Source organism: Loxodonta africana, chromosome 12, assembly GCF_030014295.1.
Source record: "Loxodonta africana isolate mLoxAfr1 chromosome 12, mLoxAfr1.hap2, whole genome shotgun sequence".
Lineage (NCBI taxonomy): Eukaryota > Metazoa > Chordata > Mammalia > Proboscidea > Elephantidae > Loxodonta > Loxodonta africana.
The window spans coordinates 98,467,410-98,485,869 of record NC_087353.1 but is presented as its reverse complement, the minus strand read 5'-3'; the positions used below and the strand labels follow the sequence as shown (position 1 = coordinate 98,485,869).

General features: G+C 46.7%; 1 protein-coding gene across 5 annotated transcripts in view; it reads right to left on the bottom strand.

The window, feature by feature from the left end:
* TRRAP (transformation/transcription domain associated protein) overlaps positions 1–18,460 on the bottom strand; it is a 125,728-nt gene that overhangs the window by 28,782 nt on the left and 78,486 nt on the right. For all 5 annotated transcript variants that reach the window (XM_064296033.1, XM_064296036.1, XM_064296035.1 and 2 more), the window contains 14 exons: positions 17,396–17,602; positions 16,469–16,627; positions 16,234–16,368; positions 14,722–14,832; positions 13,417–13,563; positions 11,701–11,914; positions 10,804–10,929; positions 8,575–8,721; positions 7,352–7,551; positions 6,636–6,757; positions 6,087–6,300; positions 5,434–5,613; positions 3,855–4,001; positions 648–767 (listed from right to left, as the gene is read on the bottom strand). In XM_064296033.1, coding sequence (XP_064152103.1) covers positions 648–767; positions 3,855–4,001; positions 5,434–5,613; positions 6,087–6,300; positions 6,636–6,757; positions 7,352–7,551; positions 8,575–8,721; positions 10,804–10,929; positions 11,701–11,914; positions 13,417–13,563; positions 14,722–14,832; positions 16,234–16,368; positions 16,469–16,627; positions 17,396–17,602 — 2,229 coding nt within the window. The remainder of the gene's footprint in view (positions 1–647; positions 768–3,854; positions 4,002–5,433; positions 5,614–6,086; positions 6,301–6,635; positions 6,758–7,351; positions 7,552–8,574; positions 8,722–10,803; positions 10,930–11,700; positions 11,915–13,416; positions 13,564–14,721; positions 14,833–16,233; positions 16,369–16,468; positions 16,628–17,395; positions 17,603–18,460) is intronic.

The following is an 18,460-nucleotide window of genomic DNA, read 5'->3' as shown; positions in this document are numbered from 1 at the left end:
CGCAAAGTCAACGAGCCATTTCTCTCAGCATCTATGAGTATTTTGGGTAATTCACCCTTAACGGTTTCTTCATCCTTTGAAATGTAATCAAGACTGTTTTCCTTCATAAATACTTAATAAAGCTTAAACTACATTTTTTCAAAGTAGAATTTTTCAAAATTGTGGTAAAGACAAATATAACAAAACTTTTACTAACTCAATTTTTAGATGTACAATTCAGTGACACTGAGTATGTTCGTCACGTGCACGGCCATCACCACCGTCCTCTTCCCAGTTGTTCCCCCACCGTTACCAGGCACTCAGAGCCCTCTGGGCAATGACTCCTCCCACCTTTGGTAACCACTAACAACCTCTGGTCTCTACATAGCTGCCTATTTCATATACGTGGGATCATACAATATTTGCCTTCTTGCGTCTGGCTTTTTCCACTCAGCATAGTGTTTTCAACGTTCATCCGTGTGGTGGCATCTATTAGGACTGCATTTCTCTTTATGGCTGAATGATATTCCACTGTACGTATGCATCACATTTCAGTTGTCCGTTTGTGTGTTCACAGAAATTTAGGTTGTTTCCACCTTTCAGCTATTGCAAACAGTGCTACAACGAACGCTGGCATACACAAGGCTGGGTTTTGAACATATACTTACATGTTGCTGTCTGTCAGACAGAATTTTCCAGAGTCTAGGAAAGAGCTGGACCCACGTCTTCTCCGCCAGCGTTGTGGAAATGTGGCACAGCTGGACAAAGGCGCTGAGCAGGGCTCCAGTCTAGACACAAGGAAGGCAGCTTAGGTGGCCGTGGGTGCGGGTTCGACATCCCGCCACGTGATGCCCCTCCCATCCAGGCCCTGAAGACGCTGCCTATCTCATATCTTAACAAATGTTCCTCCCTTTTCAAGACCTGACCAAATGTCTCCTCAGAGCAAAAGCACGTGGGTTCTGATACCAGAAACCCTTGTTGTGCTGAGCCATTGGGCACAGACTCGGTCGAGGCCCATCAATGGCACGCCCGAATTTGTTCCTGCATTTCCTAACGTCATCAGTTCCGCCATGTCCAAGAAGGGCAAAAACACCAACAATGTGGAAACCACAAATAAAGGGACACAGATGTCACCAAAGCAGGGGTGACAGAAAATACGAACAGGAAACAGGAAATGCACATGCAGGGGAGATAAATTATTTGCCTACAGGCACAAACGTGATCAACAAATCAAGAAACCCCACAGGTGAGTCTTTGCAGCTGACAGTGGACAAGGACTAAGGAAGTCACTGACTGGAGAGAAGCCTGCACGGCCGGAGCCCCAGTCGGGAACGGCTGGCCCAGGGTCATGTCACATCCACAGACATGCTCATCCAAAGAGTTTATCAAAAGAGTAAAAACAGAACCTACAGGCTGGGGAAAAAAAAAAAAAAAACTTCAGAAACAATGTATCTGTTGAGAGTCAAATCTCTAAAATTTACAGAAAAAATCAACAACAAAAAGACAAATGATTATAAGATGGGCAAAGCACGTGAACAAAAACTTCACCGAAGAGGATATTCAAGGAGCCAACAGACACATGAAAAGATGCCCCTGATCATTAGCCATTAAAACCAAAACCAAACCCGTTGCTGTCAAGTTGATTCTGACTCATAGCGACCCTACAGGACAGGGTAGAACTGCCCCATAGAGTTTCCAAGAAGCGCCTGGTGGATTCGAACTGCCGACCTTTTGGTTAGCAGCTGTAGCACTTAACCACTACGCCCCCTGTGGGATGCAAATTAAAATTACAAATTACAATGAGATACTACCTCACCCCTGCTAAAATGGCACTGATTAAAAAAACAAAAACAGGTAACGACAAGTGTTGGCAAGGATGTGGAGAGACTGGAACCTTTTTCCACCGCTGGTGGTTCCGTAAGATAGCACAACCACTATGGAAAATGGTATGGTGCGTCCTCAAAGAACTTGAAATAGAAATACATCATGACCCAGCAATCTCTCACTGCTAGATATGTACCCCAGAGACCTCACAGAAGGGACACAGACAGACACAAGCAAACACACCTATACTCACTGCAGCATTATTCACAATGGCAAAAAAAAAAAAAAAAAAACCGGAAACAGCTTTAGTGCCCATCAACAGATGAATGGATAAGCAAAATGTGGTGCACACATACAACAGAAAGCTATACGACCATAAAGAACAACGGTGAGTCCGCAAAACAAGGAGACTAGAGTAGTGGAAACAACCAACCAGAACGTAAAGAGAATGACACGTTGTCAAAAACGTAGCTACTGTCACTGAACAACTTATGCGGAAATTGTCATATGGGAACCTGACTCTGTAAGCTTTTACCAAAAACAGTAAAATATTATTAAAAAAAAAAAAAAAAACTCCTAAGTATTTGATTCGTAGGGTGCCCTTTGAGGAGATACCACCACTCAGGACCACTATGAGATGAGCCTTGTGTCTCCAGCAGCTCCGTGCTTAGCCCCTCCCACGGCCCCCAGGGCCTTGCGGCTCCAGATCAGTTAGCCAAAGTTCACGCAATGGTAGGAGAGGCACAGGGCTTATCCAAGACCACACTGGGTCACTCAGATACAAGTTCAAAATCGGTCATCTCAGCCCTGGGAATTCCACAGCTGCATGGCTTGTCCTAGCTTACACACTCACATAAAGGGGGTGAACAAGTATGTGGATACAACAGGGAGGAACACAGGGCTGGAAAAGCAGGCCATAGCGGCTAAGATCAAGACTGAGGTTCCCCTGTGCGGCCATGTCACTGTGCCCTGACCACCAGCCCAGAGAGCCGCCAAGGCCCCACAAGGGTACACGCAGCAGAGGTGTGACCACTGAGCCAAGAAAAGGTTTTAAGCCAGAAAAACCAATATCTACTCTTCCAGCAACGTACTTTCAAAGCATTAACCTTAAGCTGATGGGCCTGTACACCTTCCACGACCCTCCACGAGATTACGCCAACATAAAGACGGCTCAGCACTGACGAGGGCTTCTGGTTGTGGATCATGGATCCACTGCCCTTTTCCTGGCAGTGATGACAGGACGGGTGGGTCTAGGAAGGTCCCTGGTCTATGACAATGAAAGCCTGTCACGGATGATCTGGTCTCCACTTCACACCTCAGGAGACCATTGTGTTAGATGCTTATCCAAGACTACACTGTTGTCACTCAGATATTAGTTCAGAATTTGATTTAATGCTAAAATTCAAGATAAGTCACCAAATTTGAATGCAAAAGTATTTGTAATAAGTAGCTTGTTCATGATTTTACTTCAGCTGGCTTCTGCTATGAACAGAATAATCTCTATTTACTTATAACCCTTCAGAAGTGACTTGGTATACGGAGTCTTAACTAATTCTTTCACAGCCATTATCTGAAAACGATCATACTTATAATTAACCCCAGGGTCTACGGAAGCCAAAGAATTTCTATCTGGCTAGATCTCGAAATGGATGCGCTGGAGTTCCCCCCCCACCCCAACACACACACACACAAAACGGGACTCAATTTGCCATATTAACCTGTTCTTGTTTCCTCATCTTTTACTGCACTTGAGAAATAATCTAGCATATGTCTCCCCACATATTTTTAAGCAAAGCATTTTACATCTCTAGTAAGGGGCAGCGGTGGAGAAATTACCCTCTCTTTTCTTATTTTCTCTCACAAGACACTGTAACTACTTTCTCAAATCTATGTAAATGTTTCATGTTTCAATTGAAATAAGAAAGTTAAGTGTAACTTATAAAAGAAAAATCCACACTACAGTGGAATCAGCTTGACTTAGGATTCCAAGTTCTCAGCGGGGAGCGGGGGAGAAGGTGGAGGGAAACTATACTTCAAGCCCGCATACAGACCTTCACTTCCCGAAGAGTATCGAGAAATTTGTCATGCCTGTTGGTTAACATGTGCAGCTGGTTTCCAATGTCCTTTTCAGAAAGTTCTTTGGTTTTGGGTGTGCTAGTCTGATCTCCGGGAGCTAGTTCAATATCAATCTCCACATCCTAAAAAAACAAAAAGAAAACCAAAAAGGTCAAATAAAGTAGAACAAACACAACTCCTATATGCTTCTTATTACATTTTTGGCAAGTAAAATTTTGCTAGTTTCCTGGAAGTTCATAACTACTTAAACAATCTTCCTTGAACTCTAACACAAACAAACAAAAACCAGGTTAACTACAGCAGTCCTCTCTCTTTCGTTTTAAATGTCGGTATGAAATATCGCTATTTTGCTTTCATATTTGGGTTAAGGAAAGCAAAATGAAAAAACAAAATACAAATTTTAAACACTAGAAATGGTAAGATTATCAGTAATGATTATTCCTGTGGACTGGTGCAAGTCCCACATGCATGTAAATTCCTTCTTACTTGGAGAGAAAAACCATGTTCAATGGTCTTCAAAATACAACCTAGCTGCCTCAATCACTCAGGGTCATGGCAGAGAGTGTTGTTGGCCCAATGTTTTATTAGACTCATTCCCAAAGAGGAACGAATAAACCTTATTTCTGTCCAAAGCTCCAGGGACATCACAGTCAACGACAACTCAATCATCAAACTACTCCTCTGCCAACAAGAATTGTTCTTCATTTGAATTAATTCATCCCCCTAAAATAGAATACTCACTAACCTAAATCAAGTTCTCAACCATTCTATATGCTCCCTTTAAAGTATATAAAATCCCTTCCAAGTGTATAATTTATTTCACACAAAAAAGTTATAGAAAGAAGAACGTATCACTAAATGATCTAGGGTTTAGCAATAGTGAAGACAAACCTAAATTCTTCTTTGTTAACAGAATGAACACATCTTCTGTATGTGGGAAAGGAGAAAAACTCCCCCTTTCAGAGAAGACAGGGCTCAACACTGGATTAGCACTGTCTTCGAAAACCCAATGCTCCAGAGAGGTTGAGCTTCCCAAGAGCCAACAACCTAAATAAACAGTCTAATAAAAAATCTATGCCTGGGGTCGTACCCATCACCCCCTCATCACAAGGTATTAAAGGCCTCAACCCTGACTCAGTCTACACGGGTTGCCCACACCAGGAGCAGGTGGAGATATAGAAGGTTCTGAGGAGGTGCTGGTGGAACCAGTCAGAACTATGGCTCCTTCATGGGGGTATCACTCCCGAGAGCAGTGCTTTGCAACACAACACAGGCCACTTCTCGCTTGGAGAGAAAAACCACAAAAAGAGTAGAATATTCTGTACTGAGCAGTGCTAGCTCCTGATAATGAGATCTGCCTCTAAACTAACAGCAGTACAAGATACCCGTTGAGTTTAACCTGGAACTTAGGTCCCACATTCAGAGCTCTCAGGTAGAGACAGGCTTTGATCCCTGACTCGTGCCCTAAAGAGAGCCAAGGCCGGTATAAAATTCTCCCCAGGGGAATGGAGATTCTGTGTGGGAAAGGAGGTGCCTCAAGGCCAACAGCATTACCTCCTCCTTGGACTCGCTGTTCTCTCGCTCCCGTGGTTCCTGCTTGACATGCGTGACCATGGCGAAGGCCGCACGGTCGTGGCTGTCAGCCAGGTTGATGACATTGGTGATGGACGGGAGCATGGCCCCTTGGCAGCTGGTGCCGATGGGGGTGCTCTTCTCACACACGGCCAACAGAAGCTGAAATGGAGTTGTGGAAAAGACAAATATACAACAAGTGCATGGCATCTGGGGCGTGGGGACGCAGTTAATATCTGAACATCCAGTCGTTGCAACTGGTGCATTCCTGCCACCGACTATACCAGCCCCCAGCTCAGTCCACGTTCCCCCGGTTAGATGGAGGAGCCCTGCACTCAGGGCCCTCAGACTCAAAATCTCCACCTCCTTCTTCCCTGGCAGATGGCCCCCCTCCTCCGTTCGCAGAGGCACCTCCCAGCAATGGAAGACACAAACCCGTGCTTCATCCATTCCCAGCTTTCTCATAAAGGGCTTAAAATCAGCCCCCAAAAGCTTTAGCTGCCAACACAGCTGTATGTTTACTTGGTCCTGCTAGAGATTAAGAGTTGCTTTGCATTTAAGATTCCTAATTGGCCTCAAGCAAGGGATTGTAACATGCCACGTCCCAGTCACAGATGGCAAGTGAGCCCTCCTACCTCAATGCACTGCTTAATCCAAAAGTGATTCCCCATGGCCTCCCAGTTCTGGGAGCAGGTCACGTAGAGCAGGCGCTCGTAGACCCGGCGCTTCATTGAGTTGTCAAAAACCTCAAAAAACTTGGCCCTGATGAGGGGCTGGGCACAGCGCAGCCCCGAGAGGAAGGCTGGCTCGAGTTTGGCAGTCAGCTCGCTGCCACACAGGGTCTCGTCTCTGCAATCAGAGAAAGGATACCAGGTTGGAAAAGCCAGGCAAGGCGGTGGGCTCCTCCAGCCACAAGCCAACGAGCAGAGACGGGGGATACCCAATTTCTCAAACGCCATTAAAAAAGCCAAGGGAATGTTGTAAATCATAGTAGGATTCACTCAAACGGTTTATACAGCATTCGAGAAGGTTCACTAATGATGCCAAAGCATGGTGTCTACTTTAGGACTTAAATGAGTATTTAAAACTTGGGCGTAATTAAAGATTAAAAAGCATGCCATGTTGGTAAACTGAGAACATGTCATGGGCCACTACCTGTAATATTTGATAATCATCGTAGTTACCTGTAGACATAGTTAACGAGGTCCAAAAACTGGGCATTTAACTCAAGGTCTTCTGGAAAACGCTTTTCTATGTAGGTCATCATTTTCACAAGCAAAATGGACTTCTCCCGGAGTGTAGGTGTCTGCACGAATTTGGTTTTTAAGAGAAAAACTCAATTACTTCTTTTTGAGAAAAGACATGTTCAAAACTATTGCAGCCACCTGTTACACTCTTTTTTAAGCTCCAATTCTGCCAAGTACAATGAAACGAAGGTCATTTCTACACAGAAAAGTCAGTGGTGGTTCTAGTTATCTTTGGATGCTTAAAATCAAGACAGCCGCCAGAAGAATTTCCCTAGAGATCACCACTCACTTTGGAGAGAAAGCAATTAAACTAGTTTGCAAGGATCTCACCAAGTGACAGTCACTCAGTATTATCGTCCCTTTGGTTTACCTTCACCACCGTATCAACAAGAAAGTTCATTTAACATTTTAACACGAAGTATAAACCACAGTAAGATGAGTGAGCAGCTAACCTTGAGTTTCTATTTAACGTTGTTAAGCCCACTGATGAAGATCCATTTTAATCAAGAAAAAATACTATGACTACAAATATGAGACAAAATTATTTTACTTCAAAAACTTTCAGCAAGAAACCTAAAAGGTGATGCTTGAATTTCTTTTAAATACACAGGTAGATCACCTGGCCAGCACCCCGACCCTCCTCCACAGCTCACCTGATTGGCTGCCATTGGGGAGTTATTTTTCACCCACTCCTCCACAATCTTAACCACGGCGCGGAGGATCTTGGCGTCAGGCGATTTTTCGATGAGGGACGTCAGAATGGCCTGGATGAAGTTCTTCCGCATCTCCGTGCTCATCACGGCCAGCCTCGTCTTCACCAGCTCCAGGCTGAGCATCACCAGCTCGCTTGTTCCTGCGCACGGGGAGGAAGAGGACACGCCCATCTCAACAGACATCCAGCCCGCAGCTCCTGTGCGTTACTTTGGGTGCAAGGTTCTGCCCACTTCCCCCGCCGATGTTTTCTCCGGCATTTAGACTCTGGGGCAGTAGGGTTCTCGCCTTCCATGCAGGAGACCCCAGTTAGATTCCTGGCCAGTGCACCTCATACGCAGTCGCCGCCTGTCTGTCAGTGGAGGCCTGTTGCTACCATGCTTAATAGATTTCAGCAGGGCTCCCAGACTCAACAGAACTATGAAGAAATGTCTGGCGACCTACTCCTGAAAATTAGCCAGTGAAAACCCGATGGATCACAACTGTCTGATCTGTAATCCATCAAGGGGACGGTGCAGACCAGGAGTGTTTTGTTCTGTCGAGTCGAGCGTCGCCACGAGGCGAGCCGACTCCACAGCCAGCTCACAACAGAGCTCTGGAAGTGAAGTGACTCATCACTCTCTTTCTGCTGCACCTCACAAGGGTGACCCATAACAGCCCTCCCTCCGAGGGGGCCAAATGATGGCGCCGATGGTCCAAAATCCCCTGCATCCCGCATCCTGAAGTCACACTGGCGGCACTTGTGTCTAAGGCATGTCTAGCAGTGGGCCAACCCGTTGCCCCCATGCACAAAAAATACCCACCAACATGTCACCCCGATTCCTGGAGCCCACTGTTTATATCTGGAAGCTGCAACTCAGCTCTTTCTCAGAAATGACTTGCTCGTTAAGCCATCTCTGTTTCGTACCAATCGCTGGATAATTCCCACTTGGAGGTGGAAACTCGACATAAACGTCTATCCGTTTCCATGCTTCTTCATTCTTACATTCACAAACCTTGAAAGTCGTTCATTTTTTAAACGAGTCTTGGTTTGGTTTTTCATAGACAGAGCAAATGACAACGTGAACACTAGGGAACCCGTTCGCGTTAGAATTCGGTCGCACTGCCGGCACCATCTGGGTGCTAACTAGCCTGTGTCAACAACCCAGGACACCAAAGCTGTCACCTGAAGTGGCTTCTGTGCTTCCCGACGCTGCCTGCGGGTTCAGATGCTCCCGGACCATCTTCTGGAGCGAGCGCATGAAGACAGAGATCAGCCTGTCGATGTAGCTTGGGTTGTTGCTGCACGCGGACTTGAGGATCATGAGCGTTCCTACGACGCAGAAGTTGCCGGTTGTTTTATAGGAGAGTTAAAAGAAACGAGTAATTAACAAAAGCGTGCTATTTCAAACACTGTACTGACAAAAACCCAAACCAAACCCATTGCCCATTGCGACCCTACAGGACAGAGCAGAACTGTCCCGTAGGATTTCCAGGGAGTGACTGGTGGATTTGCACTGCCGACCTTTTGGTTAGCGAGCAAGCTCTTAACCATTGTACCACCAGGGCGCCATCCTGACAAAAGGACAGACTAATCCTAAATGTCAACACTCTAAGTTTTCCTGCGATGTACGCTACATTTTGAAGTACCGTTTTCACTCCTGTTCTTCATCACAGCAGCGGCGTCATGCTTGAGACCTAACCTTAGTGCCTCAGTGCAAACGGCACCCATTTCATTTCTGGATTTTGTTTTAAGTTATGGCAAATCACCCTGATGAAGTTTTTTGTCTCGTGACATATTTGGGAAAAGAAAAAGAAAATCTATCTAGCCTATCTGGGCATTACAGATAGCTCAGAATTGAGTTTACAATTCACTCTGTAAAACTGCGTGAGATCAATAAAACTCAGCAAAGCTATCACCGGAACATAAACACCAAGTATATGGGGGAAAAAAAAAGTCATCTTTCTTCACGGGCATTCTGACATCCCCTGACACCTGACACACACACTCAGTGTGAAATCTGTGCTCACGGAACAGGAGAAGGGTGTCTGCCATCTGCAGGTGCAGTCGGCCCAGACAAGGACGATTCCAGGTCTACTTTGTCAAGTCGCCAGTTCTCAGTGGAGCAGCCAGTCCATTGGGAGCAGTCGAGTTCTGAGACCCCTGACACTTGATGATGATGATGATGGGGAAGGAGTGCTGGCCACTGCTGGCTGCCACGCTCTCCTCCACCGAGTGGGAGTCAGTAACCGTGCTCACGGAGTGAGGTGGCCACTCAAGGAGCCCTCTGCAGGTCCACCTCACCCCACCCTGCCCCCCGGCCCCAGGAGGGTGGTGTCCCCTCTTTTGGAAAGAGTCCTTTGGAGAATTAACTGTGATGGAAGCCAGGCTGCAAACCAGGATCTATAGTAACGATCCCACTTTAAAAAAAAAAAGTCACAAAAATATTCCTCACTACCCAAATCTACCTGGCCTCAGAGTGGAAAAGCAACCTTGGACAGCAAGCGATACCATTTTAACCATGTTTACCTGGCTCCTGAATTTCTGACAGCGTATGGCCAGAGTTTAAAGAACAAAGAATTTACCCAAGAATAATGCATTGGATTTGTGAATTCAGACACAAGAGTCTGCTAGCAAGGGCTATCTCTATACGCATCTGAACACACGTGTGACAGGAAAGAAACACAGACACCAAAACGCTAAACAAGATGATCAACGGGCAGAGGTGCTCGCAGGTGACTGATTCCACTTCCCCTCATTTGCATCTTTAAAATTTCATACACTGAATATGTAACAAGGAAGAAAAACATGTTAAATTGCTAGTCCAAGGTTTACCTGTAATCTGAGACATGAGTTTGACACAAAGCAGAGTGAGGGTCTGTGCATTTGACTTCTAGGTCTCTGGGGGCCAGTTACCCAGCTGCCCTGATTTACTTGAGAAATCCACTTTCCTTTCACCTGGTCAGCCAGAGTCTCACCAGTCAGAGGGGACAAGACCGTGTCTTGTCAGCGGCTTATTAACAGGTGAACACCATGTAAAAGGCAGTAGCTCTACACATCTGTACAAGGCTTCAGTGATATGTCTGTGTTGACTATAAAATGGGTCAGTAGGCTCCATGTGCCCAAGTACAGACCCTCTCACAACTAAATCCTATATCTAAGACCAGAGGCCAGAATAGAAAAAGTGCCAGGGATAAGAGCAGGGGGTGGAGGGCATTTCCCTCAAAGACCCCAAGAAAAGGAGGTGTTGTGTATTCTAGGCAGCACACACAGACACCCTGAACAACATGGAGGCTGAGAAGTTCCTCTTAACAAGCCGAGCCTTTCCTAGAAGGAAATCATGTTCAGTGACCAAGAACCTATTGGTGCCAAATGGAACTGCTGCTGGGAAAACCAGGAAAGACATACACTCACCAAAGAGCTGGGATGGGTTTGCACTGGTGGCCTTCTCATAGTTGGTGAGTCCTTCGTAGATGACTTTCCCGACGGCCGCGTAGAGGCACTCCAGCTCTTCATACTTGGAGGCCACACTGGAGGTGCCTGCAGGGAAGTCGAGAACTGAGCACTGCCGTCTGGGCTCTCACGCCTGTCCCCACCGCCAGGATGCTAGCTCTCCGCACGGTGGGGAGAGAATTTTAGTTGTTTTGGTATCTGCAGCAACTGGCGCCATGTGGTGCTCAGTAAACTTTTGTTCCAAGAATGAGAAACCTATACACAGTAATAATGTGATACTAGCCAATGTGCACACACGCACCTCAGAGACACACACGGTAATAACCGCTGTGATTCTAGCCAATGCGCACACGCGCACCTCAGAGACACACACGGTAATAACCGCTCTGTGATTCTAGCCAGTGCGCACACGCACCTCAGAGACATGCACGGTAATAACCGCGATGTGAATATAGCCAATGTGCACATGCACACCTCAGACACACGAGTCATCCGCTCCCGCAGCAGGGTGGATGTGATGCTCCTCACCGGGCAGGTGTCCACTTTACAGAGCGGAGTGACAGCCTTTCTGCCCACCAAGCCTTACTGGGACGTGTTCTAAGTTACAATACCCCAAATACGATATGGTCAACTGTTCAGTGTTTGATAAAATACTTTCACCTAATCTCCCTTTAACACCTTAAGAAAATGGTTAATGTTCAGCTAGTAAATAACAGCATTTGCCGTTATCAAGTTTTTCTGTGATTATTTTAAGAGGCTGAAAGTGCAGAGAAGTGGGATCATGAAGTGCTCAGTACATGACTGCGGGGTGAGCAGGCCCAGCCCCGAGGGAAGGCACTGATGGAGAACGTCACATACTTGGCTCTGTTGGGAAAATGCTCATCAGGCGTGAGAGAAGGCTGTGGACAGCTCGCAAAACTTTGGTGTTGCCACATGTCATGCAGGCGGCGACTCCACGCTGCAGGGGCTTGAAGCTGCTGAGGATGGCTGGGGACTGGAGGACCGTCAGCAAGAAACTCAGCACTTCCAACCCAGTGCAGATATTCCCGTAGTTCACCTGATTGGGCTGCTCCTGGAAGGGAGAGCACAAGCCACATGGAGATGAAATAGATGCTCTAGTGAATTGTAGAAACATAAATCAAGCAGCATTTAAAACTACATGCCAGTAAATATTTGGAAATTACGTGAAAAAAAACTCAAGAATGAAGAACACACCATTCATTAAAAAAAAAAAAGCCACCATATTAAACACTTAATTTTATTAATGCAATAGGACTTCATAAGTATTTTTTTATATAAATTTGCCTCAAATATTTCATTGAACCTCAAAAAAAAAAGCTCATTAAAGACATCGCTACGTTTTCAAAAACTGCTAAAATCTGGAACTAAAAAGGAAAACCTACTACAATAAAATTTGCATTTATCCCTTTTTTTAGTTAAAATATACGTATCCTTCCAAAAAGAAGTACCTTTCAAACTGTCTTACGAAGTCAATCTAATAGGTGATGTCAGTATTTAAGAAAAATTAAACAAAACCTTTCTAAAACAGAAAATAAGTGCGTGGTTTGTAGTAAGAGCAAGTACCGTTTCCTAAGAACCTTTTCTTTTCTGTGGTTTATACATGCACGCACCTTGCATACGTACTACATGTATGCACTGGGGTATGAGGTAAAACAGGTGGGAAGCCACTGTGAGCACGGCACACTGCTGCATGACGATGTTAGCATGCAAAGTGGCAGAGGCCGTCCACTGCAGCTAAGCTTTCAACTATGACCGTTTAATAGGACAGCAATCTGACCTTTCCAAGAGATTTAAAAAAAATAATCTACGGGCGATGTAGAAATTACGCACCAAACTAGCATCAAAGTATGTGCTGCCGACTTACTGGACCTGTTGACCATAACAGAGACTGTGTTGTATAACCTTTCAAGATAAACTTACACAACAGCATTAGTCTTGGCAGCAGGAAATCAACAAATGCCTACACCAGGGTTTATAATCCTGATAGTGAAAGCTCCAAATTCCGCCTGCGATGGTCATGAAATGAATGAGGCAAGAATAGTGCTTTCGCTACCACCAGAAAATTAAAGAATAGTGGTATTTACAAAAAAAAACCAAAAACACCACCAATAATCAGCATTTGGGGCTATCTTCTTGTTTCCTATCCTTATGAGTACAACATAGGGCTTGGTAACAAATCATATGTCCATCGTTAAAATCTGTTTTAAAAACTCAAATTTATTTTAAAGGTTGCTGCGGAAGTCAACAAGAAATGTTTGTTCCAAGCCAACTCTTAAGTCAGTTTAAGAAATATGTCTGCAAAATCAAAGAGAACTGATATTTTGTTTTAAATCCTAAGTGTATTTGAGCATCGGAGGCAAGGGCTGAAGTTTTAAAACCATTTTTAGTCAATGAACTGCTGCCCCCTCACTAGCAGTCAGAAGACCAAGTGGAAGAGGTGTAACCGTGGCAGGTCTGTAAGACTTGGGGCCCGGTGGCCAGGTTCAGAAGGGACCTGGGAATGGCCGGCATGAGCCCTCACGGACCCCTGCCCTGACAGACTTGTACACCTACCACGGTCATCAGCAGCTTGTCGAACCACTGGAGTTTGAGTTCGGACTTGGACCACATGTCTGGTCGTAAGGCAGTCTTCAGAAGATTCACACAGCGGCGGGAGAGCACCTCCCCGGGAGAGCCTGCGGTGTTGGTGTTGTCGTTCACCTAGAAATTCAGTCAAATTAAAGCCCAGATTCCCCACAGGGGCTCATAGTCATGCTAGTAAGCACTGCTTCTTGACTGAGCACGCATCCTCACACCCCGCCTCTTTCCCAGCTCCACCTGACCCCTCCCTCCCCCACCTGATTCAACTCAGCTGCTCTGCTTCAGGAACCCTGACCCTCCTGACCGGAACACCTCCCAAGACACCCGCTTGTTTGCAGTACCGGTCAGTTGGATTCGGCAAGCATCTATGTGATTGCTCAATTAAGGCCAGGAAACTGTGGCAGGGCCAGGCGCCTCACCTAGCGTGGTACCTAGTGTGCTGTAGGCCCCAAGAAGTGGTTTATGGCTGAATAGTTCAGTAGATTCTTTCTAGTACTTGGAAATTCTCAACAGTACTGCAAGGTATACTATTTTGTTTAATGATTATATGAACTTAAGATTCCCAAATACAAATAACCCGCTGCTGTTGAGTCGATTCTGGCTCCTAGCGACCCCATAGGACAGAGTAGAACTGCCCCACAGAGTTTCCAAGGAGCGCCTGGTGGATTCGAACTGCTAAACTCTTGGTTAGCAACCGTAGCACTTAACCACTATGCCACCAGGGTACTTAAAAGAATTTCATATACTGCAGTTTTTTGAAATATAAACATTGAAAGTTTCAGAACTGAGTTCTCAGTAACTCCAAGAACATCTATATTGATGTGAATGATAAAACACAACAGTTATAAAAGCCCTGAAATCACGAACTCCTGTACATATTTTACACAAGTCGGATCATCCCAGTACCTTTATATGTATCACTCTCATTTTAAGAATGAGAAAAAGAAAACTCGCAGGTTAAATAATTTGCCCCAAATCACTGATCTACTGTATTTCAGCAATACTAAGATGCTGTTAATGATAAGACACGTTTTATTACCACTGACGGAAAAAATGCTCTTAAAAATCCTGAGTTATAAATTTTACATGCAGATTTTAGAAACGTTAACATGTCATGGAATCGAGGGCATCCGGTATTATAAAGTGACAGAATTCGTTTCCAGACCCTGGCTTGTCGATTTCTTTTCTGACTAAACGGTCACACACAGCATTCTGGAGTACTGCTAAGCAGTCTTTATTCTGAAGAATCCCTGACATAAGACATTCGGAATCCCACACCTGGCAAGCCACGCGGATGAGGAAATTCACCACCGTGTCAGTGTGCTGCTTGTCAATGGGCTTGGAGAGAAGGGAGTCGGCTCCAGGCAGTGACTGGCTCCTCCCAAACACCTAGAAAAGGACTACTGTTTAGCCAGGAACAGACTTCTGAACACAGAACTTCCGGCAGAGGGTGTTTCCTCATTCAGCCAGCTCATAGGTGCATGGTCCCTCCCAGGTACAGAGGCTGTTCTCTCTCTGCCCTCATGGAGCACACACACCCAGCAGGAGAGCAGAGAATAAAGCAGCTATGAAGAAAACATGAGAAAGTGTGATGTGAACAAGAACAAAAGGGGCATGGTCAAGGAAGGTGAGAAGACGGCATTGAGGTAGACTCTACAACTGAGAAGAAACCAGCCATGAGTAAAAGATAAAACAACTCCAAGTAGAGGAGAAAGAGCAAAGGGACACGTCCTAAGCGAGCGAAGGACCTGGAGTGTCTCAAAAGCGAGGGAAGGTCTGCATGCCGGGGGCACAGAGACAGGATCAGAGAAGAGGAGAGCAGTGAGCAGGCCTGGAGGCAAGAGGAGAGCAGTGAGCAGGCCTGGAGGCCACGGCCAAGAGCTCGGGTTGTACTTCGAACACATCGGGAAATCACTGCAGGGAGGGTTTACATACAGATTCACAAGAAGTTGCAACAAAGCACACAGGTCCCATGAATCCTTTACTCAGCTTCCTGACAAATTTTAAAAGGAAAGTGCTTTGGGACTCTGACTGCTTTGTGAAAGCCATACTGGAGAGGGGTACCAGTGGAAGCAGAGAGGGGCCAGGAGGTGGTTTCGGCAATCAGTGAGCAGTGAGGGAGGCTGGGAGCAGGATGGTGGGTGTGCTAGGCAGGACGGACAGGCCCTGCCTGCACGCCAGGTGTGTGGAGGGCAGTGAGGGACAAACCACAGATGGTCCAGATTGCTAACCTGAGCACAGGTGGAGGTGGGTGCCACGTACTACGATGAGACAGTGAGGGGAAGAGTTCAATCTCAAGCACACAACGCTGGAAGTGTAACTAACCAAGGCCACGTTACCCACCAATCCAGAGGTTAGAACCCAGGACAGTGAGAACCCAGGATGCCGCGACGCCTGAAGAAGGGTGAGGACAGTGATCCCCAAGGACCCTTGTGGTGGCTGCACTCCAAACACAAAATAAAACATGTCTGTCTTTTTGAAAAATTAGATCACAACATGGATGCACGTTCTCAATCGCTCTTCTTCTCTGAGTTTCCCTTGACGTTTTTACGCCAGTGATTCACCATCATCAGAACTCTATCGGTACTGAGTGAGTGCCAAGAAAAGCAGGTCTGGTGACTGGGGAAACACCTCGGTGAGCCATGTGGCGTGGAGTCCCTATGTGTGGAACACAGCCTTTCCGGCACGGTGCTCAGCACAGTCAGCGTGTGTTCAACAGAAGGATAAGCTCTCATGGAAAACATGGTGCCCACAATAGAAAGCCCATCCCGGGGTGGGGCGCCATCTTACTGCACTTATGGCTCCCGTGGCTGTCCTGAAGCGCTTCACTTCCTGGGCAGAATCCACCGACAGGCCTCTTTTAATGGACGATGAGACCGAATTGACTCCTTCTCCACTCGAATTCGTATCCATATCTGAATCCGGCTTAAAACACACACACAAACAAACATGACTTTACTGACTGACTTCTAGGGAGATGCACCACAAATACAATCAGGGCAGCATGAGGGGTCGGGGTGCTTACCTGCTGGTCCTTAATCCTCTGCAGCTCCCACTTGATGACGACTTCTGACAGGTCCACCGCCAGCCTCCTCTGCTCGATGGTGACACTGGGTGTGAAGCCCAGCCTCTGCATGGCGCTGACCATGTGCTGCACCAGGTGGTGCCGCACCGGGTAGTACACCTGCGCGGGCGCAGCGGGCTGGTGTCACTGCGCACCCAGCACGCACGCCGCACACCCGTGTACCACACACAACCCTGTGCTCAAGAATCCCACACTGTAACTTTGGCAAACAAACGCTCATCACCTTCCCTATGTGTGTGCACGTCTGTGTCTGTGTGTCTAGCCCTCCCCTCTGGGGCCCAGAAGCGTCACAGTACGTTTCAGCCTTCCTTCCAGTACCATCTTTTAAAAAATGCTGAAGAACTCAATTCCCTCTAGGTAGGTGAGTCTAGCCACATGGATCAAACTTCAGACTTGACGTCATCAAAGTTTAAGGACGTACCAAGAAGCAAATTCCCCATGCTAAAAGAGCTGGCAGCAAGAGAACTGCCCTTCAAAGAAATCCTTTTTCCTTTACCCAAAATCTGTAAGAATTATTTACAGAGGAATAAATGTCACTGAGCGATGGTTTGGCTATATGAATAAAGAGCTTGAGGCATGTATGGCTTTTCAAGCCAAGGAACCAAGTCCTGGACTTATGGCTGTCTCCCACTTGGAAGTAGCAACTTACACGTACTCGGAGTTAACCGAGCACTTACAATAAAGCAGCAGTTTCAGACAGGCAGGAGCACACACCTGGAACAAGGTCCCTACATCCTAGCAAGTTCTGTACTGACGAAGCCACGCACACATGCACACGCTCATCGGCACACCAGAAAGCTCTGCCGAAAGACCAACGGCCGCCCTGTGGGGCAGCCACGTCCCAGGGCGCTAGCCGTGCCCGCGCACCTTAAAGTGCTGCACGATCAGGTGCAGGATGTGCACCAGCTGCGGCACCGTGTGGCCCTCTTCCACGATGATCTTCCTGGTCCAGTGGGTCAGCATCTGGTGCCCATCCTCCATCCTCGCCGGCACCGCAGGCGTCAGGATGGCCATGGCCTGCCTGACGATGGCTCGGGCTTCCATTGCGTGAGCCTTGAGAAGACTGTGAAAAACCTGAAACAGCAAAGCCGTTCTCATGTAGCCTTGGAATGAAGGCTTAGACAGACAGATAGACAGACAAAATCCAAAACACAAGCAATCGCTTAGAAACAAGATGGGATATTTCTGAAAAATAATTTTAAAAAAATTCCTTAGGCTTCTCCATTAGAAAACAACTTAGTTGCTTCTTCCTTTGTTAAGTTTTGGTCAGTGAATGCATCCACTCAGCACCCACTGTGTGCCCTGGCAGGGCGAGGGTGGGAGAAAAAAAGAAAGAAGACCTGGCTACTGCTCTTGGGGAGCTTAGGTCTAGCAGGCAGTTGTCTGGCTATCGAATGGAAAGGAGATCAAAATGGACCACATCAGGGCTAAGAAGCTCTCGCAATAGTTAGAGCGAGGAATGGAGGTCTGAGTGAAGGCCACGGTGATCGAAAGACCTGAATGACCCTGGGGAACTGAGGTTGGGGGGCGGGCACTGGAAATCCACAGGACTTGCTGATGCCTGGATGCTGGGGAAGGTTAAAGGGAGGCAAAGAGGAACCTCCAGATTCCAGCCTGGAGAACTTTGAGGGGAGCAGTGCCAACCCTAGAGCCTAGGTTCTATCTCAGGCCTGGGGGATGGCGCTGTCGGAAAGGCCACTGGCTCTGTCTAGGCCTGGGCTGTAACACCACAAACGTCCACCAGACGGAGAGGTCAGAGGAAAGCAGTCAAGAGCAGCCTCAGGATAGAACTAGGGGTGTCGGCTGTCAAGTGCTAAATGGAGCAGACATTAGGCTGCACACTCAAGGATACAATCACATTCGTTCCTACACAGAGACATCAACTGACACACCCAGGGTCACAAAGCTGCTGAATGGAAGAAATAAAACTCT